This window comes from Halichoerus grypus, chromosome 7 (genome assembly GCF_964656455.1).
Source record: "Halichoerus grypus chromosome 7, mHalGry1.hap1.1, whole genome shotgun sequence".
In the NCBI taxonomy this organism is placed as follows: domain Eukaryota; kingdom Metazoa; phylum Chordata; class Mammalia; order Carnivora; family Phocidae; genus Halichoerus; species Halichoerus grypus.
Window position 1 is genome coordinate 68,986,353 of NC_135718.1, and position 27,141 is coordinate 69,013,493.

At 44.2% G+C, this 27,141-nt stretch overlaps 1 protein-coding gene across 1 annotated transcript in view; it reads left to right on the plus strand.

Moving 5' to 3' along the window:
* DISC1 (DISC1 scaffold protein) overlaps positions 1–27,141 on the plus strand; it is a 366,980-nt gene that overhangs the window by 54,621 nt on the left and 285,218 nt on the right. Inside the window, exon 3 of the mRNA XM_078077709.1 lies at positions 6,712–6,781. Coding sequence (XP_077933835.1) covers positions 6,712–6,781 — 70 coding nt within the window. The remainder of the gene's footprint in view (positions 1–6,711; positions 6,782–27,141) is intronic.

Consider the following 27,141-nt stretch of genomic DNA (forward strand, 5'->3'; position numbering starts at 1 on the left):
CACAAGGAGATCCTGAAGTCAGGCCGGATATGCGTGCAGGTCTCCGTTCCCAGGTGATGCACAGAACCCTCGAGTTAGGTGTGTTCAAAGCTGACGTCATTGTCTTCCCCACCAAACCTGTTCTAAAAGGCTCTGGTCTTGATACATTTTTGTTGATGTTAATGAATAGCATCCATCCAGCATCGTCAACACCTCCCTCATCCTCACTCCCCCATCTGGTCAGCCCTCATAGTCCTACAGCTAACCTGCCTCTCACAGCCATGGCCTCTGCCCTGGTTCAAACTCTTGTTATTTTTAACCTGGGTTTTGTAAGAGATTCTTGACATATTTACCTTCCTCCAGTATCTCTCCTCTCCAGTTCATCCTCCGGATGGCCAGCAGAGTTATCTTCCGAAGTACCGGTGGGATAGTGTTATTCCTTGGCTCGAAACCTTTGGTGGCTCATTGCTCTTCTCGGGATGGTATCCAAGTTCCTTATCCTGATAATTGAGACCTTTCCCAACCTGCACCAGCCTGCCCCAGTGCCTTACTCCTGCTGGCTCAGCCATCTGGTGCTGCTTCCTGTTCTGAAGGCACCAGGGAAAGCTGTGCCTCAGCCCTTGCCTATAGTTCTCCCTCTGCCTGGAATGACCTTCCTACACTTTTCCACCTGCCAAGCTCATATTATCCCTTTGGTGTGGGTCTGAAGCCACTTCCTTGTGAGACATTTCCTGCCCCTTCTGGACCAAATGAATCCCTCCTTCCATGTTGCTCCCACAGCACACTGGACGTGCCCCATGGTAGCACTCATCACATTTAATAAGCATTTGTTTGCGGGTCCAAGTTCTGCACTTGACCATGAGCTCTATATACCACAGGTCACGTCTCTTAGACAGTTTTGGATGCCTGATGCCTTGCATCCGTCCTGGCCCTCCGCTGTTGCTTGATTCATTTTTGTTTTTAGTAAAATGATTAATCTCGTTAAGAGGGACCACAGATCCCTAGTTGATGGCTTTCTTGGATTGACTCGCTAAGACATAAGAAGAGTCTGAGAGACAGATATGCAAAGTGTAAAGGGGTTCTCGTCATCAATTCCAACCTTGGAGAGGTATTTGTCCACACCAGCAATTCTCCAGCACTAGCTGGGTGTCCCATAACTCAACGCAGTTCTGACCCCATCTATCCAGAGATAGTATCAGCTCCCACAGTGGAGGGGCTCAGTCCCACAAGACTGCCTGCCTCTTCTCTGGAGGCCAGTTGCAGGTCCAGACTATCATCTGTGCTTCTGACCCACTGGCTATAGATGGGAGGTTCCAACAGCAACCCTCTCCTTGGGTTCGATTAATTTGTTAGAGTGGCTCGCTGAACTCAGAGAAACGTTTTACTTACTAGATTATACATTTATTATAAAAGGATATAACTCAGGAACAGCCAGTGGAAGAGATACACGGGGCAAGGTGTAGGGGGAAGGGCGTGGAGCTTCTAGGCCCTCTCCAGGCACACCACTCTCCCTGAATGTCCACATGTGTACCAACCTGGAATCTCTCCCAACTCTGTCCTTCAGGTTTTTATGGAGGCTTTGCTACATAGGCGTGACTGATGAAATCATTGGCCATTTGGGATTGATTCAACACCCAGCCCCTCTATCCTCCCTGGAGGTTGGGGGCGGGGCAGTGGGGGTGGGTGGGGCTGTAAGTCCCCCCCCCCCCAATCATGTGGTTGGTTCCCCTGGCAACCAGCCCTCATCCTTAGGTGTCTTCCAAAAGTCACCTTATTAACATAACAAAAGACACCTTTCTTGCCCTCTTCACAGGAAATTTCTAGGGTTTTAGGAGCTCTGTGTCAGAAATAAACAAAGACCAAATACATATTTCTTATTATGAATCACAAGGTCCCAGGCACTAAGTGGAGCTTTGTGTCATCACACTTTTCCAGCTGTAAATATCTGTATTCAACCTTTTCTTTCCAAGATCTCTTAAAAAACTCTTGACAACATATCTGTATTTCTCCATCTCAAAAAATTCAAGTTTTGACTCAGGTGAAGCAAAAGTAGAATGCCATTCCAATGACCAGTGGCTCTCCCTCCCAAATAGCCAAACAAACAGGAACTACCTTGGCAGCGATCCTTCTGCAGTCCACACGATTCCGCTTGCTGGGTTTCCTTTCTTCTATCTCCTCCTACCTGCAGGTAACTCACATCCTCCCGAGAATCTTGTTTGTAATAAACTGGAGTCTGCGAACCCCTGAGCAGTTGTGGCTCTTGGGGCCCAGCCACGCCTCGGGCTCTCCTTGCCAGCTCCCCGAGCCACTGGGTCATTTCAGGGCCTGAAGGTCGGCATTCCTGGGGCTCTGGCTGTGGAAAGCCACCCTGACTTACCTTTTGGGTTTCAGGATTTTTAGTTTTAAAAAAATGCAACCAACCCTAGATACATCTCTTCCTTTAACCTTTATTACCCAGATGCAGCTTTTTAAAAGAATTTATTGGTCAGAGCCCACGAGAGAGGTGTTCCTTGCGGAAGAAGGACGAGGTGGCTGCCGCTTCACCCTGGGGATTCTGGAGGACATCCCTGCTGCCCGTGGGCACCTGGTGGGGTGTGTGTGTGTGCCTGTGATCCCACGGTGCCCTGCAGTGTGTCAGGTTCATGGGCCTGCCTGGATGCTAGCCTGGCATTTTCCTCTCCCGGCTGTGGGGCCTTAGGTAATTTGCTTAATCGTTCTGTGCCTCAAGATGCTTTTGTTAGAACGTGGAGATAAACCTCGGTACCCACCTCATTAGATTCTCATGAGGATGAAATGTGCTCACACTTGCTGGGAGCTTCAGACAGGGTCTGGCACCGAGCAAGTGCCCAGAATATTGGTCATTATTATCATTAGAGAAATAGCTCAGAATAAGATAATTTGGGTCAAAAACACCAAATTCACCCTTCTCCCCATAATTCGAATTAAACTCATATCCTGTCTCAAGTGATAGGATCTGGACACAATTAATCTGTAGTTTAAGTACCTTTGTTTATGGTAAACTAACACCTGAAAAAGCAGAAAACATGATGCTGTTTTCAATGATTTGAATGTCTGTTGTGTGGGAGAGGAATTAGCGTTCTTTGGTGTGGTAGGAGTGATGGAAAGAACTCTGTTTGGGGCATAAGATTTATAGGAAGGCAGATTTTGTTTCAATAGGAAGAAGAGGCTCCTGACAGCTGGAGGTATCTGGCGTGAGGGGGGCCTTTTGCTTCTTTTTCTATCACGTTTGTGCAGAGGCTTCAGATTGCTCATTCGGGCTCCTGGAGAGGCACTCAGGATTGGGGAGATGTCCTTTGAAAGACTGGGATTCTAGCGTTCTGGGGCCTTTTAGATATTACATTCCAATTCCTTAACCCCTTCTCCCTTCTCTTTAAGTAAAAAAACGAATCTCAGGAATTTGAGTTTTTGGTCCTTTTAAAATATAGCCGATCCTCAGTATTTGTTTGCTTACTTTCTACAGTTTATTGGGAACTCCAGAGTCAATGCTCACAGCTTTTTCCCGGTCATTTGTGGATGTGTGCAGAGTGGCTAAAAGGTTGGGTTGCCTAATGTGCACTTTCCCAGCTGAGATCGAACAAGGCAATGCTCCCTTCTCATTGCAGCTGCCATCCTGTAAACAAGTGTCCTTTTTTGTGGTCTACTTAGTGCTTTATGTTGGGGATTTCACTTTCAAATGGCCCGCCGGCATAGGGCCGCCATGCTGCCTTGTGCTCCCAAGTGTGAGAAGGTTGCCATGTGCCTTATGGTGGAAACGTGTCCGATAAGCTCGGTGCAGGCACGAGCTGTAGTGCCGGTGGCCGTGAGTTCTGTTAACGAGCCAGCAATATATATTAAATAAGGCATCTTTCAACTGAAGCACACATAAAACAAGGTTACGTATTGATCAGTTGGCAAAAACGTTGTGATAGGAGGCTCTCAGAAGCCGAATGCTTGTTTCCCCTGGAAGCAATGGCTTAGTGTTTGCTAACTGAGCATTTCCGGGGACTTTATAGAATACAACTACCACGAATGAGAATCGACAGAATGGGTATTTTATGCTGTTTAGAAATAGCCATCCAGGGACATTGCCAGGGATTGCATGGGGCTGAGACAATCATGATGGAAGGAAATGCTAACTGGGTGCACAGAGGAGGGAAGCGGGGAGAACCTTGCAAGTTAGCCCTGCCTCAGCTCGTGGAAGCTGCAGGAGAAGGAGGGAAATTGCCTGCCTCACACGGTTGTGTCACTAGATAAGACATGACCATCAGTGGCTCTGCTTCCAGCAAAGATGGACATTCAAACATCTCCTGGGGCATCAATTCAGTGACCTACAGGGATCACTGGATAAGGGGGAGAAGGTGAGGTGGATGTTGGCTCTGCATGAAGTTCTATGACCTTCTTTCTTGTAGTTCTTCTGCTTCGGCTCTAGTAACTGTTTAATAATACCAAGTCTTGGGTGTGGTGATGGTAATAGTATGCTTTATATGGCAGCTGAACCACCCATACAGATCTTCTATCCCTAATATGTACAACTAGGTTACTGGTGCAGTTTGCACTTGAAATATGGAGCAACTCAAGGATAAAGGGGTTAATGTAAACATTCATTCATTCAGAAAGTATTTATGGACTCCTTGTGCCTGGCTATAGAGATTGCATTAGAAGAGGTAATAGACAGTGACACGATATCAGAACCTTCATAGGACAAAGTTGTGTTTCTTGCTGAATGAACTTCGAGTTCCATGGAGGCGGTTGGGGGATCTGCTCCACAGGGTCACTCAGGAACCCTGCCTACACCACCTGAACATATGGTCCCTCAGTCAAGGGGACAAGGAAGAAAACCTTAAGGGATCCTACAAGAGCAACTAAATACTCAGTGCAGAAGTGACCTCTAACACTTGCACCCACACCCCATGACCCACAGCAAGGTGGGGAGAGACGTGTCATCCTTCCGTGTGCCCACAGCAGTGGAGAGCCGAGTAAGGGTGAGCCCTGCCATTTTCTGAATAGAATAGAATGAATAGAATATAGTTCTTGCCCTCAAGATGCTCAAGTGTGAAAGATGCACACAGACAAAATGAAACAGAACAATAGCAGTAACATGGTGTCCCAAGTACTATGATAATTTCTTGCAATTCCATTCTTCCAGAAGCTCAAACGCTTTCTTACCCCCCATGTGACCTATGAGCAAATCCTGTCGGTCCTGTCTTCAACGATGTTTTCAGAATGTGCCCAGGATCAGATCCCTTTCTCACCATCTTCACTGTGCCCACGATCATTCAGGCTACCGTCCCCTCCATCCTGGGCGATCTCCATGCCCCCCTGCCCCCCCCCCCGCTATCTGACTTCTGCCCTTACCCACAGCAGTCAGACCCCAATCAGATCATGGACTGTTGTGCTCAAAACCTTTGACTGCCCCCATCACCTTCAGGATAACATCAGCACTTTTTTTAGTCATCTTCGTGTGTCTTCATGATGCATTCCTTATCACCTCTCTGATCTCATCATCTACAGTCCCCCTTTAATCAATCCACCCCAGACCTAGTGGCCTGCTGCTTTACTTGTCAACACCAGCAACACCTCTGCCCAGAGCCTTTGTGCTGACTCTTCCCTTGTTGAAATGTTTTCTCCAGGAGCCCCAGGGTTCCCCCTCTTACCACTTTCAAATCTTTGCTCAAATGTCAGTGAGATCTTACTTAAATTCTCAGCCCCACCCTCTAACGGCATTCCTGATGCCCCTTACTGGGTTCTATGGTTTTTCTTCTTTCTTAACCCCAATCACTTTCTAAGGCTCCATAAAACATACTTATTATGTCAATTTTTGTCTTCCTACTCAAGAGTGTGCATTGAGAGACGGCTAAGAATTTTGTGCTGTATCCTAAACACCTCAAACAGTGCCTGGCACCGAGGAGACACTCAGTAAATATTTGTTAAATGGGTCATATGAATAGGAGAAGCACAGGTCACAATGGCAGTATAGAGGAAGGACATTTAACACAGACTGGAGGGGGTGACACCTGAGCTGGGTGTTGCAGGACATGGAGGTGTAAGCCAGGCAAAGGATGGGAGGAAGGTGTGTTTTGGGGAGCAAGCCCACATCCATTCACTGATAGGCCAAGAATCTATCTTCAGAATATCTCGGGCCTCCTGTCGAGAGGAAAAATAATTAAACATGAGTATTGGTAACTCTCTGACAAACAATGGGATCATTTTGTCTATATGTGGGTTAAATAGGGTGATGCCCTTTTCTAGAAGGGTATGATGAGGTCCTTCTTGTCAATCTCACCCGGCTGGCGGGACAACCTGCCCCATTTAAGCTCATGCTCTTCTTCTCTTGGCTTCTTTTCCAATCTTAGTGTGTTTATCTTCATAATTTTAATGTGATTTTGAGAACGGAGACCATTTGGTCAGGTCAGGAAGTTTGCATTCCTTTTTATTATGCATTTTTTTTTCATGCAGATAAGGGTACAATGTGATGTTTTTGTTTAAAATAACTTTCTAGCTCTTTTTGTGGATTTTATGCTCAAATTACACTTTCTCTTTATATAACTTTTTTTTTGAGAAACTAATGCATCTGGCATTGGAAAAATGTACATTTGTGGTTCTTTTTTTAAAGGAGAATAAAGAACTTCAGTTTCAAAATCGTTTCTAAGTGTTTTTAGCTTTAAAAAAATAAGTTTGCTTGAATGCTATCCTAATTTGACTTTCATTTTCTTCCCCTTCAAACCAACATAGGTAAAATCCCTAAGATTAAAGCTTCAGAAACTTCAAGGAAAAGCAGTTGAAGATGATGATTATGATAAAGGTGAGTTTTATTTTGCTTACTGATTATTTCCTCTTTTCCCTGGAATGTCCCATTTCTCTTTTACCCTCATTCATACCTATTTTCTACACCCCAAATGAATGGTGTGCTCTGTTCCTCTGGTCACCTCTACTCAGTAACAATTGACTGTTTTATAGCACTGTTATTTTGTGGATTTCAAAGCACTTTATGAGCATTAATCCTTTGGGTTGTACATTTGTTGATTACCCAGAAATACTCCAAGTATTTGCACAATGAAAGCTACATTAACTCATCATCTTCCTGCCTAACGTGTGATATATCTGTAATTTATTCATTCATTGAAAAATATTTGTTGTATACCTACTATGTGCTAGGCAGTGTGGCAGGAGTAGGAAAATAAGGTGGACACAGGATCTGACCTTGTGATGCCTGTAAATATGAATTCTCATGGAGCTTTTTGATTTCCTACTGTCCAGGACCAGAGATAGGAAATGGGATGAGTTTGAGAAATGCCAGGCTGTGCCAAAGGGGTCAAATGTACCAAATTCCCATGTAGATGGCCACAAATGTCCAAGCTAGAAAGGAGAAGTAACAACATGAGACCAGAAGATAGAGGAGCTGGTTAGATGCCAGAAAAAAACAGTTAAAATGAGGCACCAAAGTAGGAGTTGGAGCAGAAGCAGATAAGGACCGACATGGCAGCTGAGTGGACACAGGGCAGACTGGGTCAAAGGAAGGCTTTCAGGTATAGTTGGCCTGGGAAGAGTCTTCAGGACTTTGGATGCTGATTGTCACATTTCACACCCATTTCTGCTGGATGTGGGGAAGAGAGAGGGCTTAAAATAACTTCCAGGTTCCCCCAGACACTTATGAACTTGATAGATAGTCCTGGTGATAACCAGGTTTAGCACACTCAGGATGGGTCTGGAAATAGAATGCAGACTTAAGGATTCTTCTGGAAGCTGGTTAGCCTTGAGGCTTGGGTCTTCAACCTTACTGACCCGTGATTTCTTATTCCCAATGAATACATCACAGACAGTTGGCACTGGGGCACTACAGGAGTGGGGTGAGTGATTTCTAAAAGGAGGTTGCAAATCCAATTCTAGAAACACCCGGAGCTGGTGCTGTGTAGTGTTGTGATTACATTGACCACTGAGGTGATGTGGGGGTTAGAGCATGACCAGGCGGGAGGAAGGAGAGGAATTTGGGAACAGAGGTGGAACTCTCAACTCTTCCACTCTTTCTACAGGCCATCTTGATTGCATGATGGCCCTGGGTGGAGGCTAAGGCGTGTGAGAGAGGAGGTGAGTCTGAGGCCAGGGGCGCCCCGTGAACGGGCACAGCTGTAGGCAGAGAGCAAATGAGCAATGGCTGCAGCAGGGTGCACCCGCTGACTTTTGTCCATGAAGGACAACCGAGCCTAGGCTTGAGGCTCCCCACTGCTGGCCAAATTAATTTTCTCTGGCATGGGCCCTTAGCACACAGCTCTCGCTCTAACACGCAAAGCTGAAGACACAGGTGGAAAACCAGACCCTCTTTTTCTGACCAAGGCCTGGGGAACTTTCTGGACTTGGTTTTCTCAGTGGGCTTCATTAAACAGAGGCCTCACTTCTTTAGTCTTTTCTCCAGGTTATCTCTGAAACACACAAGAGAACAAGGTTGGATAAGATACTCCTTGTCAGGGAAGCCAAAGGAATAAAGACACCTTTATTTAGTGTTTCTGTCTGAATTTCTTTTTCTAGTTTCTATGTCAGGCATGAGAATGTCTCCTGAGTGAGAAGCTTGGGGACAGGCCCTGCAGTGTGTTTCAAAAGCCTTCCAGGGGTCGGGAAGCATGCTGGTGTGTGAGAAAACACTGACGCAGGGCTTTACTCCCTGGAGGACCAGGCCAGCTGAGTCCTGGGGGCGGGTGGACGGGGGACTGGTCCGGGGCTGTGTCCCTCCTGATCCACCAGGAGTCTGTGGAGGGGACAAGCACCTGGGAGGTACTTAACACACAGAGTCACATACTTTCCTCCTTTATTTAAACTCCCAAATCTGCAAACCCGGTTCAGTGTGTTGAGAGGTCAATGTTCTTATGAAATGTGCAGAGGGCCTGGAACATAGTAGGGAGGCAGGCAGGCAGCGTTTTGTGATGAACAAGAAAGTTACTTGCTGCTGAATGCGTAGGGGCCATGGGTGGCTTGCAAGGACCAAGCACTCTTGTCACCTCAGGATGGGGTTACTTAGCTCATCTGCAGTCCCTGGGATGGGGTGTGTGAGGGGAAGATATTTGTGTAGAACTTGGCTTATTATTTAAAAGATACCCATTGAGCCTCTATTGTATAGAACAGTGCTTCTCAAACTTCAGTGTATATATGAATCACCTGCGTAACGTGGTAAATGCACATCCTGACCAAGTAGGTCTGGGCTGGGGTGGAGACTCTCCGTTTGTGATAAGCTCCCAAAGGACACTCCTGCAGCTGTCCAGAGAATGGCCCTTGGAGTGCTGGGGGGATACAAGGCACACAGGCCATTTTATTTATTTGTTTTTAAAAAGATTTATGTATGTATGTATGTATGTATGCATTTATTTATTTAGCATGAGTGAGAAGAGGGGCAGAGGGAGACAGAGGGAGAATCTCAAGCACACTGAGTGCAGAGCTTGACGTGGGGCTCGATCTCACGACCCTGAGATCATGACCTGAGCTGAAATCAAGAGTCGGACGCTTCACTGACAGCCACCCCGGCGCTCTGACACAAAGCCATTTTAAAAGACACACTGGGCTCTGTCCTTAGGATTTTCATCTCTGGAAGTTTCTGGCAGGGAGGGAGGTAGCACAGTACACAATAGTAAAGTTACACATAACACGTCCCTTAGAATATAAACTGAGGAAGTTCCAAAAGAGGGGAAACTACTATTTCTTCTTCTTTTTTTTAAAGATTTTATTGATTTAGGGTGCCTGGGTGGCTCAGTTGGTTGGGCGACTGCCTTCAGCTCAGGTCATGATCCTGGAGTCCCAGGATCGAGTCCCGCATCGGGCTCCCTGCTCGGCAGGGAGTCTGCTTCTCCCTCTGACCGTCCCCCCTCTTGTGCTCTCTCTCCCATTCTCTCTCTCAAATAAATAAATAAAAAAAATCTTTAAAAAAAAAAAGATTTTATTGATTTATTTAAGATTTATTATTTATTTAAGAGGATGAGTGAGAGAGAGAAAGAGTGAGAGAGAGCGCATGAGCAGGGGTAGGGGCAGAGGGAGAGGGAGAAGGAAGCTCCCCACTGAGCAGAAGAGCCTGAAGTAGGACTCGATTCCAGGACCCCAGGATCATGACCTGAGCCGAAGGCAGACGTTTAACTGAATGAGCCACCCAGGCGCCCCGTGGAGAAACTACTTCTGCTGGAAGTGTGGTGGGTGAGGATCAAAGCCCTGTGGAGGAGGTGGTAACTGGGATGAGCCTCGGAGGGTGAGGAGGATGCATCTGGAAGGGCATTTGAGAGAACGTGGAGAGGTGTAAAAGCCACCGTCCCACAGTGTGGTTGTCTCGAAATGGGATGTGAAGTTGGCTGTTGTGTGAAATGGATCACTGCAGGCCCAGCGCACGGACTGGCACACTGTAAGTGATCCATAAGTTCTCGTAAACCAACGGCCAAGTCATTAGGGATGCTTGGTCGATGCTGAGGTGGAGAGTTTATTGTAATGAGATTTGTCGCAATAGGATTTGAGTAAGATTTCCTTTCTCACTTGGTTTATCTAGGGTTACTAGTAAATGTTTCAAGAATTGTGATTTTTCCTTATTCTCAGCCTTCACGGTCTCCGAGTGGACTCACTTCAGCTTTGGTGTCAGCAGCAGGTGTGGGGCTGTGCTCTGTCTCAGGGGAAGCAGGCTGCCAGAGCCACGAGAGTCTGGAGGGCTCTCCCTTGGTTTTGTTACTGTTCTCTCTTTCTTTCTAGTTTCACTTATGAAGATGACTCTGTGTTCCAGACAAAGAAGCAATTGGCACAGAATAGAAAGTTCCATGTTTTATCTCATCAGAGTGCTGGCAAATTTACTCGCTAATGCCTTGTGGGGAAACCTCAGGGCTCTAATTACATCTCTTCCTCCTCGCCTGGGAAGTAAAGTTAATAATTCCTTATATTCTTGCCTAGAGCCGGGAGAGCTTGGCAGGAAAAGAATAATACCATTTGGTACTTGCTTAGAGGTTTTCTGCAGAGGCTCGAAATGCTTTCCTGGCTTCATCCCATGAGTGCTTGTCCTGTGTCTGTGGTCAGCGGTGGGGCAAGGGTGGGACCTCAGAGTCCTGCAGCAGGAGAAGTTGCCGTCCAGAAATGGGAGATGGGGGGGGGGGGGCGGTGGTCAGAGTCTGTGCCGGGAGGGAGAGAAGGACGGCGAGGGCAATGACGTCCAATGTGGTTGCCGTTCCAGCTGGTCCTGCACTGACGTGTGGCCTGGAACGTCCCCCCTGCCTGTGACCGTGTCCACGGCTCACTTCTGAAGCCAATGGAAGAAGGAGAAAAATTTCAGGAAGTCACCATTTCAGTGACTCACACCCCCATGATATGTAACACAACTGCCTTTCCCCTGCTGGTTTAGGGTTTCTTTCTTGGTGCGAAAAGTGGCCAGCACTGAACTGGTTCCTCTGTCCTTTGTCTTAACCAATATCCATTACAACAAAAGGCGAGTACAACGTGAGGCCCTGGAAAGAGGAATGATGACGGCAGAGGCCAAGCATAAGACCACTCTAGAGAGTGACCAACTCTTGCCTAAATTGCCATAATCTTCATTTTTCTTTCTCTGGCAAGAGTGGTCTATCCACAGTTGCTCTTCGGTGATAGTGTGCAAATCGTCCAAGCTGACAGCCCTGTCTTTCGGGGGGACTCCACTCTATCTCCTTTAAGGTTTGGTGTCTGAGCGGCTTCCTGGAGTCGCATGCTTAGAACCCGAAGCTCTGTTTCCTCTTCTCATGGCCGTGGATGTGATAGAGCCCTTTCAAAATGGGAGCCCAGTGCCATTTTGGGGTCCACAGAACAGAAATGCTACTTTTGGCAGCCTGTATTGTTTTGTGTTCCTACTGAAAAGGTAGGCTGCATTTGGTGGCTGCTCAGAGACACATGACTGGCACTTAAGATGTTTACAGAGAAAAGAGCCGCACTGAGCACAGGTATGAATGGGGGTGCAGTTTCTGTCTGCAAGCCCCCTGCTCATGCACTTCCTTTTCTCCCTGCGCTGCAGGGTTTGGAAACGTCATCATTGTGGCCTGCTATCTACCAGGTTCTCCCTCCCTGCTCCCAGGGGTGCTTGCAGTAAGTACCAGGAAAAGAAGCTAAGACAACACAACCAAGTGAAGTACATGGCATTTTGCAAACGTTCTTTGTCTAGGGGATGTTTGTATGTGGTATGTATGTTAATGTAGTGCTGTTGCACATCTACTCCATGCCGGGCACTTTCCTACACATCAGGATTACATCCCAGGATCACTGTGGGAGGAATTGGTACTGCTTGTTTCTCTGGCGAGGCCATGGGAGCTGCTCAGAGGGGACCAGCCGTGTGCTCTGGCCACCCATCTGCTTTGCCTCCCGTCCTCACTGGGTCTACAAGCATTTTGTATCCCAAAGTGGAAAACTGAGCTTTGGAGGAGTTGTGGGGACCAAACCTAGCTAGGAAGTTTCTGGATTCTGGAAATTCTTCTTTACATGACAACTAGGAAAAGAACGGAGGAGGGCTCCACACGGATGCATCAGGAAGACTTTCCATGATTTTATCTAGAGCCTTAGGCTATTAGGAAATTCACACTTGTATTATTTCGATTTTAACCTTCAACATTATTCTCACAAGAGCAAAATCTTGTGTGTCTGCTTCCTCTTATTTTAAGTAAAAACTTAAGTAAAAACTTAAAAATTGAGAGATGAGCTATCCATGAAAACAAACACTGTAGAAAGAGAATGTGGACAAATGCCATTTACTTCACTTAGTTGCATTGTCTTAGCTTCTTTTCCTATTTACAGGAGAGTTTATGATTCTGTAAGTTAAGGTCCGAGATCTCAGCCAATGCTGGCTTTCAGGTCATTGTTCATATTTGCAGTTTTGTGTCGGCATTTTTCATGAGTGCTAGGAGTGTAGTACATGGTGTGACACCTACTTCAGACGTGAGCTTTATGCACAGACGCAGATGGTTTATCTGCATATGATAAACTTCTCTTTCATTTGTAGCACAGAATGTGATTTTAGTGTGACGCCTTTTCTCCTTGGTGTTCCAACTAGGTGCACACTCAGCTGCCTCGTCCGTCGGGGTGTTAAGGTATGGGATTTATTAGACCTTCCAGAACTTTGGAGGTGGAAGCACAGAGGAGTGGATGTCCTCTTTTGATGGCCGCATCACACTTCGTTCCCCACATTGATGGGCCTCTGCCTTGCCTTCCCTGGCTCTGAAGAAGTCAGTCTGTCCTGCAGGGATTGCATGGAGTGTTGCCACAGAACATTATTCATGATGAAATCTGATAGCCAAGGCTAGACATGCTGCTGAACACAAAACGTCAAGACAAACCAAAAAAACTTTTTTTCTCCACCTGCTTCCCCTAATTAAGTACTTAGTTGGAACTTGGACACACTTTCCTGCTGGCACATTTTTATTGAGTGTTAGCAGGTGGTTGTGCAAATAATGGACACAGCATCTTACTCTCTTTCTAGGAGACTCTACAAGTGAGTTTCTCAAGCTGTACAGTCTGGTGGATGGAGCAGAATGTTGGGCAGATGTCCCTCTTGTGCTTAGAAGACTGATTTTGAAGCTGCTCCCACAGGTTGTCTATGCTCCTGCCACCCTCCTCGAGTGGCTGAGAGGCTGGCTGGGATCTGAGGAGAGCAGGCTCACCTGGGGGGATGTTCCATCTGGGCCCAAAGAACTCAGCTGCTCTTCAGGTAGCCAGACATGACAAAGCAGTGACTTAGATTGTCTGGGGCTGGCTCACTGGGATAGAGTGATTACCTTTTCTGTCTGGGCACTTAGGACTTCAGAAATGTCAACAATTTCACTTTATTTATCAAATGTTTTTGAGGATTGCTTCCCCTCTTTCTACAGATAGAGAAATGGATAACAGAACTGGAAGGGGTGTGTCTGTGATCAGGGACAAAAGCCTAAGCGTGATTGAATCTTCCCACCACAATCATTTCAGGTCCCAAATGTCTCTGTTTTTGGTACAGATGGTTGATTTACCCTTAACAGGAGATGCAGGGTGTTAGTCACTCAGGCTATTATAACAAAGTACTGCAGACTGGTGGCTTGGAAAATAGAAATTTATTTCCTCATAGTTCTGGAGGCTGAAGTCCAAGATCAAGGTGTCAGCAGAGTTGGCTCCTTCTGAGGCCTCTCTCCTTGCCTTGTAGATGGCTGTCTTCTCTCTGTGTCCTCAAGCGGTCATCCCTTTGTTTGTCTGTGCCCTAATCCCCTCTTCTTAGAAGGACACCAGTCATTTTGGATTAGGGCCCACCTCAATGACTTCATGTTAATTAAATAACTCTTTAAAGACTCTATCTCCAAATATAGTCACTTTATGAGGTACTGGGAGTTAGGGCTTCAACATAGGAATTTTGAGGGGACACAGTTCAGCCCATAACAAGAGCCTAATGGATTCAGGGCAGAGCTAGATACTAAACACATCCAGGTGTTTCTGCAAAAGTTTGAATAATTTGGTTTGACTACCCTGTTGTCACATGCAGACATTTGATAGAAAAGTTAAAAAAAAAACAACAGACTTTTGTGACATGAGTGGGCCGACTATTCCTTTCCTTGGCCACAAGACATGGAACGCTGACAGCCAACTGAAATTGGAAGAGGCAAGGAACTGTTTCTTCCTGAGAACCTCTGGAGGGAGTACAGCTCTGAAAACAATTTGATTTCAGCCCAGTAAAACTGATTTCAGACTTACGGCCTCCAAAACTGTGAAAGAATGAATTTCTGTTGTTTTAAGACACAAAGTTTGTGGTTATTTGCCACAGTAGCCATAGGAAACTAATATACTGCATAACAAACAACCGTAAAACTTAGTAATTAGAACAATATCAGGGAGTGACATCAGGAAAGTAGTAGAGTAAGCAACTCCAAGCACTCATTCCCCCACAGAAACATCAAAAGAGAAGAAACTGTCAGAACCAACTCAGAACTCTGAAAAATAGCCTAAAGTTTAGAGCAACCAAGCAAATGTTGAACCAAGAAAAAGGCAACTTGAAAATAGTGGGAGAGCTTTGTGGCATTTTTACTTGCCCTTGTCCCACTCCTTCCCAGTATAGCAGTGACCTTGGAGATGACAACTTACATTCCTGATGTGGGACTCTTGTCCCTGATTCCAGGGGGAGCAGAGCAGACTTTACTTGAAAATTATTACGTGAGTCTATTCTAACCTGTCTGGGGTTACCTAAAGGACTGACATCAAGTGCTTATCTTTCTTTTGGCTAACTCAGGACAGAGGCTGGAAAAATGGCAGGCATTGCTTGAAACCATTGCAGGATGAACTAACAAACTGCAAACACCTGGGACAAAAGTTACTGGTTGAGAGATACAACAGGCTGTCTAATGCCCAGGAGCAATAGTTGGGGGAGATCTGTGGGAAATTCAAAAGCGCCTCTGTATATAGAGAAATTTAGAAAATCACTTGTTTGTTCAGGGCAAGATACATACTCAGAAGAGAACAGAGAAGACTCTAAACTTTCATCTCTGGCTGATCCTGAGGAGGCTGAAGGAATGCCCCAGTACTGCAGAGACTGGGAGAGGAATTTGTTTGTTTTTGGTGTCTCTCTGTGTGTTTCTTCTTTTTTGCTTTCCCCCCCGGTGCTTTCTTCTCTGTTTTTTTCTTTTTCTCCCAGCACTTGAGGAAATCTCTGTCTAAACACTGGCTGAACACAAGTTATAAGAACAGAGACTCCTCAAGGAATACAGTCTTTGCAAAAATACTTTGGAAAAGTACCTAAACAGATGGACTACTGCCGCCTTCAAAAATGATGAAAACAACAACAAAAACAACAGAAAAGCCAGCAAACTGGGGGATTTAGAGAATCTGATTTCCAGAGTCACCACATTATAATATTTAAATGTCCAGTTTTCAACAAAGTATCACAAGGCACACAAAGAAACAGAAACACATGACCCATTGAATGAGGGAAAACAAGTGGACAGAAACCATCCCTGAAGAAACCCAGACATCAGATTTATTAGATAAAGACTTTAGAACAACTGTCTTAATGATGTCCAAAGAGTTAAAGGAAACATGGATGTAGAACTAAAGGAAATCAGAAAAACAATGTATGAACAAAATGAGAATATCAGTAACAAAATAGAAATTGTAACAAGTAATCAAATTCTGGAGCTGAAAAGTATAACTACAATAAAATATTCACTAGAATGGGTGGCTCAACAGTAGATCTGAGCAGGCAGAAAAACAATCAGCAAACTTAAGATATGACAATTGAAATAATTTAGTCTGAAGAGAAGAAAGAAAAAAGAATGAAGAGAATTGAAGATAGCCTTAGAGGCCACTGGGACATTATCAAGCAGACCATCATATACCTATGGGAGTTCCAGAAGGAGAAGAGAGAGAGCAGCAGGAGAACATTTGAAGAAATAGACTGAACATGTCCTAAATTTGGTGAAAGACATGAATCTACAAATTCAAGAGCTCAATGAACTACAAGTAAGGTAAACTCAAGGAGACCCACAGGGAAACACAATCAAACTGTCAAAAGTCAAAGACAAAGAGAGACTCTTGAAAGCAGCAAGAGAGAAGCAACTCATCACATACACACAAGGGATCCTCAATAAGACTGACAGCTATTTTCTCATCAAAAACCATGGAGACCAGAAGGCAGAAGGAAGATATATTTGAAGTGTGGAAAGAAAAAAATTGTTGATCAAGAATTCTATACCCAGCAAAACTGTCCTTCAAAAATGAGGGAAATAGTAAGAAATTTCCAGATAACAAAAGCTAAAGGGGTTCATTGCCATTAGACATGCTCTACAAGAAATGCTAGTAGGTGTCCTTCAGGTTGAGATGAAAGGACATTAGAGAGTAACTTGAAGTCATATGAGGAAATAATTCAGTAATGGTAAATAGATGGGCAAACATAAAAGCCAGTATTATTCTATTTTTGGTTTATAACTCTACTTTTTTATTTTCTATATGATTGAAAAGACACATGCATAAAATTTATAATTTATAAATTATAAATCTACGTTCCTTGAGTGCACAGGGTAAAAAGATGTAATTTGTGACAGCAGTAACAAAGGAGCTGTAAAGGAGCAAAGTTTTTATATTCTATTGAAGTTAAATTGGTATTAATTCAAATCATATTGTCATAACTTTAGAATGGCAAATGTAGTCCCCATGGCAACCACAAAGGAAATGTCAATAAAATATACACAAAAGGAATCAAAACAGTTCAGTACAAAAAAAAAAATTGATTAAACACAAAAGAAGGCAGTAAGGAGGCAATGATGTCCAAAAAAGACATATAGAAAATGAATAACAAAATGACAGAACTAAGGGCGCCTGGGTGGCTCAGTTGGTTAAGCGACTGCCTTCGGCTCAGGTCATGATCCTGGAGTCCCTGGATCGAGTCCCGCATCGGGCTCCCTGCTCGGCAGGGAGTCTGCTTCTCCCTCTGACCCTCCCCCCTCTCATGTGCTCTCTCTCTCATTCTCTCTCTCTCAAAAAAAAAAAAAAAAAAAAAAAAATGACAGAACTAAGTCTTTCTTTATCAGTAATTGCTTTAAATCTACATGGATTAAACCTTGTAATCAAAAGGTAGAGACTCGTAGAATGGATTTAAAAAATTATCTAACTATATACTATTTGCAAGAGACTCACTTTAGACCCAAAGACACAAATAGGTTGAGGTGAAAGGATGGAAAAAGATATTCCATGCAAATAGTAACCAAAAGAGATCTGGGGTATTTATACTGTTAGACAAAATAGACTTTAAGTAAAAAACTCTTATGAGACAAAAGAGGCATTATATATTGATAAAAGCATCAATTCATCAGGAAATGCAATAATTTTAAACATATATGCACCAAACAACAGAGCCCCAAAATATATGAAACAAATTACAGAATGAAAAAACATATGAAACAAATGACAGAATAGAAGGGAGATGTGGTTCTCCATGATAGTTGGAGCCTTCAATACACCACTTTTAATAATGCAAGAACATCTAGACAGACAATCAATAAGGATATAGAGGCTTGACTAACACTATAAACCTACTAGACCTACAGATGTACATTGAACACCCCACCCAACAGCAGAATACATTTTTTTCTCTGGAACATTCTCCAAGAAAGACTACATGTTAGGCCACAAAAGAAATCTCAATAAATTTAAAAGATTGTAATCATACAAAGTATCATCTCTAACCACAACGCAATGAAGCTAGAAATGAAAACCGAAGGACAATGTACAAAATATGTAGAAACTAGGCAGCACACTCTTAGAGAAATAATGGGTAAAAAAGAAATCTCAAAAAAATGAGAAACATTTAGAGATGAATGAAAAGGAAAACCCAACATCTCAGAACTTATGGGATGCAACTAAGGCAGTGCTCAGAGGAAATTTTATAGCTGTAAATACCTATTTTATTTTATGTTAATTTATGTTTTTAGAGAGGGAGAGAGAGTGGGGAGAGGGGCAGAGGGAGAGGGAGAGAGAGAATCTTGATCTCATGATCCTGAGATCATGACCTGAGCCAAAATCAAGCTTAAACGACTGAGCCACCCAGGTGCCCCTGTAAATACCTATTTTTAAAATAGGAGAAAGATCTCAAAATCAGTAACTTTACACACTGATGAACCAGAAACAAAAAGCAAACTAAACCCGAAGCTAGCAGGAGTAAATAAAGATTAGAACAGAGATAAATAAAATAGAAAATAGAAAACCAATAGAGAGAATCAATAAAACAAAAATTTAGTTCTTTGAAAATATCAACAAAATTGTGGCAGAAAAAAAGAAGATAGAAATAACTAAAATTATAAATGAAAATGAGAACATTACTACCAAACATATGAAATAAAAATAAATATGAGAGAATACTATGAACGATTGTATGCCAACAAATAGGATAGCCTGGATAAAATGGTCCAATTCTTAGAAAAGCACAAATTACCCATACTGAGTCAAGAGATGAAATTAGTAACCAAAAACCTCCCAACAGAGAAAGGTCCAGGACCAGATGGCTTTACTGGTTAATTCTACCAACCAATTCAGGGAATTTAACACTAATCCTTCTCTAACTGCTATGAAGAACAGAAGAGAACACTTCCTAATTCATTCTGTGAGGCCAGCATTATCCTGATACCAAAGCCAGATGAAAACATCACGGGCAAGAAAATTACAGATCAATATCACTTATAAATATAGATGTAAACATCCTCAACAATGCTGAGGTATAGATGTGAATCAAAACCACACCTACTAGGATGGCTACTATAAAAAAAAATGGACAATGGCAAGTGTTGGTGAGGATGTGGAGAAATTGGAGCTCTCATACATCACTGTAGGAATGTAAAAATGGTGCAGTGCTATGGAAAACAGCCTGGTAGTTCCTCAAGAAACTAAACATAGAATTACCTCATGACCAAGAAATTCTACTCCTAAGTATGTTCCTAAAGGAATGGAAAGCAGGGAGGAAAACAGATATTTGTATGCTAATGTTCATGCAGCATCGCTCACATTAGCCAAGCGGTAGCAACAAACCCAAATGTCCATCAGTTGATGAATGGATAAACAAACTGTGACACATACATACAATGGAATATCACTCAGCCATATGTACAGTTCCTGTTTGAGATGATAAAAAGTTTCAGAAATGGTAAGTGGTGATGGTTGCACAACATTGGTAATGTACTTAATGCCACTGAATTATATACTCAAAAATGGTTAAAATGGCAAATTTTGCATTATACATATTTTACCGCAATTAAAAAAAATTAATGCAATGTACCCAAACCCATTGAATTGTATCCTTTAAATGGGTGAATTGTATGGTAAGTGAATTATATTCGATAAAGCTGTTTAAGAAAAACAATGACAATATTTATTTTGCTTTGAGTCCGCATTTTGGGGAGGGCTGAGTGGGTGCAGCTCATCTCTACTCCAGGCATCAACTGGAAGGCTGGGGCTTGGAATCACCTGCACCGTGGGTCACTCGTTGTGGCTGGTGGTTGATGCTGACTGTCTGCTGGTACATGGCTGGGGCTGGGACACCTGTAGCCCATGGCTGGTTGGCTTCCTCATAGTATGGTGATGACATCCTGAGAAAGAGCTGGGCAAGAATGGTTACTTATTGTGGACTGACTTTGGAGGTCAGGCAGCATTACCATTTGCTGCATTTACTCATCAGAAGTAAGTCACTAAGGGTGATGTGACCCATACTTGAGGGCAGGGTAATTATCCATCTATCGATGGGAGGAGTGGCTAAAGAATTTGTGGGCATCTTTTGAAGCCACCACAGACTGCATTTTATTCCTGTGTGTTTTTACATTCTTTCCACGTGCAAAATGTACTCATCCACTCTCAAAACCCTTCAACAGTGTCACATGCTATGGCACCAGGTTCCAGCTTGATGTCCAGGAGCTCCATGTCTAACTCAGGTGCTACTGCAGGTGGGGCTCCTCGGGTGGGATTCTCTGAGCACAGCTTCTAGGGTACAGTTTCTCTTGATGATCGATTGGAACACCAGTGCACTGAAGATACAGCTTGTCAACCGCCATGACCCCAACATATGATGGTGGGACAGGTGTAGGATCACTGCTATAGATACTTGTTCAGAAAGGGGGGGACGTGGGAGGCCATGGGTCCACGGCAATTTTGAAATGCAGATGGGCTCCTGTCATCAGTTCCTTGGTTAGGGTTTATCCCTACTGCCTGGAAGTGATTTTTCACGGCACTCAGCTCTGACCTGTGGGCTCCTGGTTCTATACTCTCAGTCATCCTTCCTTGTCCATAAGCAGCAGCCTGAGTTTGGAGCCAAGTAGTTTCTCAGCCTACTTTCCACCCCTACATGTTTGGGAGTCTGAATGCCTTTTTTTCATCTTGTACTGTCCTTGTTCTTTCCAACTTGACATAATTCTTTTAAAAACGTTTTGGGTTTCATATGAATCAATTTATAATCTACTCCATCACACAGAAGCTATGCCCACAGATCTCTCCAAGAATAGCTTCTTTTTCCCGCTCCCTGTACAGCTCGCAGGGGATGAGGGGTGGGGAATGATGCTCCTAAGATTCTTAACAGGGCTGTTTGACTATTTGAAAGGGTCTGTGATCTTCCTGATTTCTTAGAAAGGGTTTTACGGTTTATATCCTTGGCCTCATCTTTGACCATATTTTCCAGGCAGCACTCTGTGTTTGATCTTTGCCTGGAAGCCAGCCATTTCTTAACCTTAGCACTGTTGGTCATCTGAAGAGGCTGGAGATAAGGAACAGTGTTAATTTCAAGCCCAGCAAGTCCTGGCTTCTCTATAGAAAGTCATTTCCTTAGCTTCTTTCTCTCTTCTTACATTGTACTGTGGCTAGTAAGGAGAACCTGGGTGGTTTCTTCAGCCCCCTACCTGGGAATGAATCTCCCTAACCAGACCACCCAGCTCAGTAGGTACTCTTTGTATTTGCCATGTCACCTCTGGTGGGAGTTTTCAAACTTTCCTCCTTTGTTCCAGCTTCTGATAACATTTTCCTCTCTCTCCTGTAAATCCTCAGCGGCAGCCTCCTCAGGATCAGTCATGCTTCTCCTGTGTCTTTAGGGCCCTTCCAGTTTCCATGGACCGCCCAGTCCCAAATCTGTGGCCCCATGTTTTGGGCTTTCTTATGGGAGAACCTTACTATGGCTCCCAAATCTGTTCCTGCTATCTATTGCTGCGTCACAAATGACCCCCCAATCTTAAAGTTTTTTTTTTAAGATTTGTTTATTTATTTGACAGAGAGAGAGAGAGAGCACAAGCAAGGGGAGTGGGAGAGGGAGAAGCAAGCTCCCCCCTGAGCAGGGAGCCCGATGTGGGGCTCGATCCCAGGACCCTGAGATCATGACCTGAGCCAAAGGCAGATGCCTAACTGACTGAGCCACCCAGGCGCCCCAAATGACCCCCCAATCTTAGGGGCTTATCAAAATGACAACATTTATTGTGCTAAATAAATCTAAAATTGTGGGAAATCTTAGCAGAGATAGCTCTTCTTTGCTCCATTGGGCCTTAGCTGGGGCTGCTCAGAGAACGAGGGAGGCCTGTGATCATCTGAAGGCCTGCTCTTGTGTTGGGCAGTTGATGCTGCCTGTCAGCTGGGATTGTGGCTGAAATGCCCATTTGGGGCCTTTCCTTGGGGCTGCTTGGCTTCCTTACAGCATGATGGTGATGGGGGTGGGAGGGGGGAGAGAGAGGGAGGGAGGTAGAGGAAAATCTCTTGTCTTTCATGACTTCATCTAAAAAATTATGTAGTGTTCATTCCACCACATTCTACATTTGAAGCAAGTCACCAGAGGTAGCCCATCTTCAAGCAGAGAAGAAATAGGCCACTTTTTTGATGGAGGAATGTTTTAAAAACAATCACACCACGTTATTCCACATGGCAATTCAAGACTTTTATACTCACAGTACCGTGACTCCGTGACTCCAGTATGCAAGCTTTCAGGGTGGGCTTGGGGCAGGTGCCATCTCCTGGGACTAGCTGCTGTAGCTGAAGGGGTGAGGCAGTTTCCTGAGCCAAGCGTGGGTACCTGTCTGCCTCAGTGATGAGGTGGGTACGTCTGCTATGAGGAGATGAGGAGACTGGTGGTGAGCAGATAAAAATGGTAGCCTAGTTCACTTACTGCTTCGCGAGACACACACACACAAAGTCATTAAGAATGGTCGAGAACAACATATGAATTTCAAAATGAGGGATGTTAAAAATATGCCAGAAGATTCACACGGAAACACGCTGCATGGAGTTTATTCATTTAGTCAGGAAACACTTATTGAATGCCTGCTATTTCCCAGCACTCTGCTGGACGATGGGAAGCCATGGTGAATTAATACAGTCTTTCCCCTTCCAAAACTGGCTCTCACATATTAGTTGGAGGTTGCCTCTTATTTAGAGATTTTTCCAGGGACTTTTGTCCTAATCCTCCCTAGGGAGCAAAGTAACCTTTGATTTGTCTCTGACTGTGGCAGCATCTGGCGGGGCTTGGTGTGTTCAATTAGGAAAAGTTCAATCAATCAATTGGTTTTTATGGGGCTAAATGGCCCATGTCCTGTCACGGAATTGACTGATTGATGAATTCAACTGGCAGGATTAACCCTTCTATTTCTACACAAAGTGACAGAAATAATTAGCTCTTACTCAACCTGGGATAGTCAGTACTTAAAAACACCTTCACGAGCTGTGAAAGATTTAACAAGTGTTTATTTACATACTTAGTGTTAATTTCCTGTATGTTTTTAGTAGAGATGGAGTTTACATACAACGAGCTGTGAAATGTTTAATAATAACCCCTTCTGTACCTCTGGGTGAGGTCAGCTCAGCAGAAAGAGTGGAGAGTCCCAGGACTGGGTGAGGGGACTCCGTATCAGTGTGGCGGGGCCCTTTTGTCCTGTAATCTGTCCTTGAACACCAGTTTGCTCCTGGATACACTAGGAACAAGGATACCTATCCCTCTGTGTGGGTGGGAGGTTCAAGGTGATAATGGCGTAGGTGAGGAGCTTGGTGCACAGGTTTGAAAATGCGGTGCGAAGTGTGGCTTCTTCTGAACAATCTCTGCCAGGAGTTAGCATCAGTACCTTGCAAAGAAATAAGATAGAATGATTTGGCTTCTTATTTTCTATTTGGCAATAAGAAGCTTATTTGCACATAGCCTGATTTCTTTCCAGCTGCAAAAAATTCGGAAATGAGGTAAAGCAATACATATTAAAACATGCAAATTATAATGAGGCATTTAAGGCTTGACTACTCTTCACGTCTTCCTGAGGCAAACTATTTTTCTTCTCGGCAGTGAATTTCGTGACCTTGAATCTCGTTCTCTGACTCATTCTCTGTTGCATGACATTGGATGACATTGAGAAAATGAGATTGAAACTCTGCTTGGGCTTTGAGAAAATTGGGTATCCTGGTCTTGAGGGTGGATGGAAAAAAATGGAAGAGGAGGAAATTGAGACAAATGGAGGGCTAAAGACAAGAGTGAAGAGGAAGAATTGAAGAGAGATTGATTCCGTGCTCCGGCCATTTCTCTGTGGGTCTCTGCTGCTTTGTGTACCTTCATGGGCAGAGAGGGTTAAGTTTCAGTTTCCAGACAACTATGTAATCCATCCATTTAGAATGGTCGTTTACAAACATGGTGTCCATTTCCTCTGCATTAATGGCAATGTTATGGTGCCCCTGCCCCTACTCGGGGCTCTTTTTCCTGGTGATTTGTCATTGGACAGCTAATCAGTTTTTATAAACTGCCCAGGCACTTAATTAAATCTTGCATCCTGTCTAATAAGAAATTGACAGCGAATATACTCCCAACACCTTCTGGATGACAGAGAGTCACACCAGAAGAGAAGCTTGAGTGGCTGTTCCCTCCAGATTTAACAAGCTCTGCGGTCTGTCTGTTGCCCCTGCTTCCGAATCCACAAGGGCTGAAAGCATGCTGTGAATATATCAGCTGCTCTGGAGGCCCTGCCTTTTAGAGATGAATCGTGACCCACTTGTTAAAAAAAGTTACATAGGGAAATTTGAATTAAGTTTCCTATTAGGACTTGGAAACAAAAATCTTTGTTTACCTTGCAAAGTCTTCAGTTGGAAGGAGGCAGACACTCTGGAGAACCAAAGGGCATCCCATGGGTTCTGAGTAGAAAGCTCTAGCAGCGATTGTTCACCCCGACTTTGGCACTGGTGGCCGTGGGTTGTGACGAGGATCCTTGACACAGTTTTGAACCAGCTCTCTCTGCTGCCCCTGCCGCCCCGAGCCATTAGTTGTGAGATCGTGCATTGGCCTTTGGGTCTTGTTTCAACGAGGAAAGACAAGACCAAGTAGGACAAAGTGGCAAAGCACGTATTCAGTGTGGGGACTGAGTGCCGTTGTAACATAAAGTTCTGTGTGTTCTGGGAGCACATTCATCCCACAATTCTGCCACCTCTGTGCTTTGTTTGCCTGCTCGTTCTAGCCTGAGAATGGTTTTCAGGGTACCTTTGTTTCCTTAAAGTCAGATCTCTCCATTAATAAGGGAAAGGACTTGCATTTGTGACCTAAATTCTCCCCCCGCCCATACTATTGTGTAGAACCTAAGATCCAGGCCTTCCTCTAGAAATTCTTGATGTCTGGCACAGCGAGCTGCTCTTGCTCTGACTCCTGCTGCAATGGACGGCGCCAAGCAAGAAAAGCTGGGAGTCGTGCTGGACGCTCCCCCCTCCCGGACTTTAAGCCACTGCATCTTTTAGATCTCATCCCCTAAGTATCTCTTCCTCCCGTCTGGTTTTTGCCTGGACTAACACGCTCGTCTCTTTAAGGGTCCCTGCTTCCATTCTTCCCCTGCTCCTATCTATCCGTCACCTTACAGCCAGTCTTCTTTCTGACATGCGTATAGGATCATGTTCCCATTTTACTTCTCTCTGTGATGGACATTTTTAGCATAACTGGTAAACTTAGCCTGCGGTAACTCCGTCTCACCGTGGCCCTTGCCTAGCTTACTAATTTCTTTTCTTGCCGCTCCTTTCCCATTGCCAGTTACTTTCTAGCGCTTCAGTAGTTCCTGAAGGCGGCGTGTCTGCTCCGAATCGGTTTACACCTTTGCCTGCGCTCACTCCCGCCTTCTCCTTCTTAGATCCTGTTAGACCGTTGAGTCTTGGTTTCAGTGTCCCTTCTTTTGGCTTCTCTGCACATTTCCCTAGCCCCATCCATGCTATGTTCTAATACAGCTGTTGGATGTCTTCTTGGCTGGACTGTAAGCTGTCTGGGGGAGAGAAAAAGACCTTGTCCAATTTTAACTTTTTTTTTATCTCCAGCACCTAGCATAGTGCCTGGTCAAAGTCGACTCTTAAGAAATAGTTGTTGAAGGAACAAAGGAATGTTCAAAATATATCTTAACTACAAATGATAATTGTCATTGTTATCTTGTTATTAATAGTCGATAACTCTACTGATTATTAATAGAGTCATAAAATGTTAGTGCCATTCAGGTCAACATAGTTAAGAACCTGACAACAAAATTAGGTTCTGCCATTTACTAGCTATATAAGCTTGGACAAATCATATAATCTTTCCAAGCTTCCATTTCTCCCACCTGTAGAACGGGATAGCAGAGTTGTTTCGAGATTTAATGAGATGGTGTATGCTAAGTATCTGGGTTATATATAATGCTGAATGTGATTGCTCCAATTACAATCACCAGTAAACTGTTTAAATATTGTGAGTCTATATAGTGTTTGAGACCTGCTGTCTTTGTGTTTTTCTGTTCCTATTTGTTGGTAAACAAGTTATTGTCAAAGCAGTGGCTGGATACCTTGGAGTGCCTAGCTTAATACTTTTAGAGAGCAGAGAGAAACCGGAAAGCCCACAGCAGAGGGACTTTTCAAATATTTCACAGGAGACAAACAAAGTTATTTTCCGTCATGGCGATGGACTGGGTGGAATGACCTTTATCAGTCGATGACAGTGATGTAGCAGAAGGGACAGTTTTCCACTTGACCTTTCTACAATGTGCCGGCTTGTCTCCTAACACAAAGTAAGTTACAATTGACAGACCTGATAGAACACTAACCTGACGGAAGCTTATTGTTTGGCAGGAGATAGACGCTCCTGCCGCCCCCCCGTTTGCTTTAGAACCTGGTGACTTTCATGTCCCCACGGGTGGCTTAGGAATGAGCACTCCCGAAGTCACTGCCGGAACATTTAGTGTAATTAGTCCCTCTGGGAATTTGTTTTTCAATGAGATTTGATCGTAATGAATTTTTATTGCCACAGACTTGATTACCCTGCACGGGCCAGGCTATGGTCTTTCGCCTTTTCTGTCTTTGTTAGCTCTCTTTCTCTCTTCTTGGCCAAAACAGCACAGGATGTTTTCTGCACATCTTTCTCCTATTGCTTCACGATTGCCTTTCCATAAACTTTACTACTTCCCTTTTGTTTTCTGCTGTGGGGTATTTTCCCTTGAGGTTTTTCTCTGTGAGGGCTAAAATGTGAATTTTGTGAGTTTGCTCCTTTCCCTAGGTAGTCGTGGGGGCAGAAGTGGTCTTGGGGAAGCAGGGAGACAATGTGTTGCCGTTCAGCCTTGCAGGTTTGGTGGAGGAAATCGGTTCTGAGGATCAGTTGACCTGGGTTTTAGCCTTAGTTCTGACACTAAGTGCATGGATAATCACAGGTAATTTACTTCTCCTCTTTAGGAAGTCAGGGGGAAGGATTCCATTTTTATTTGGAGT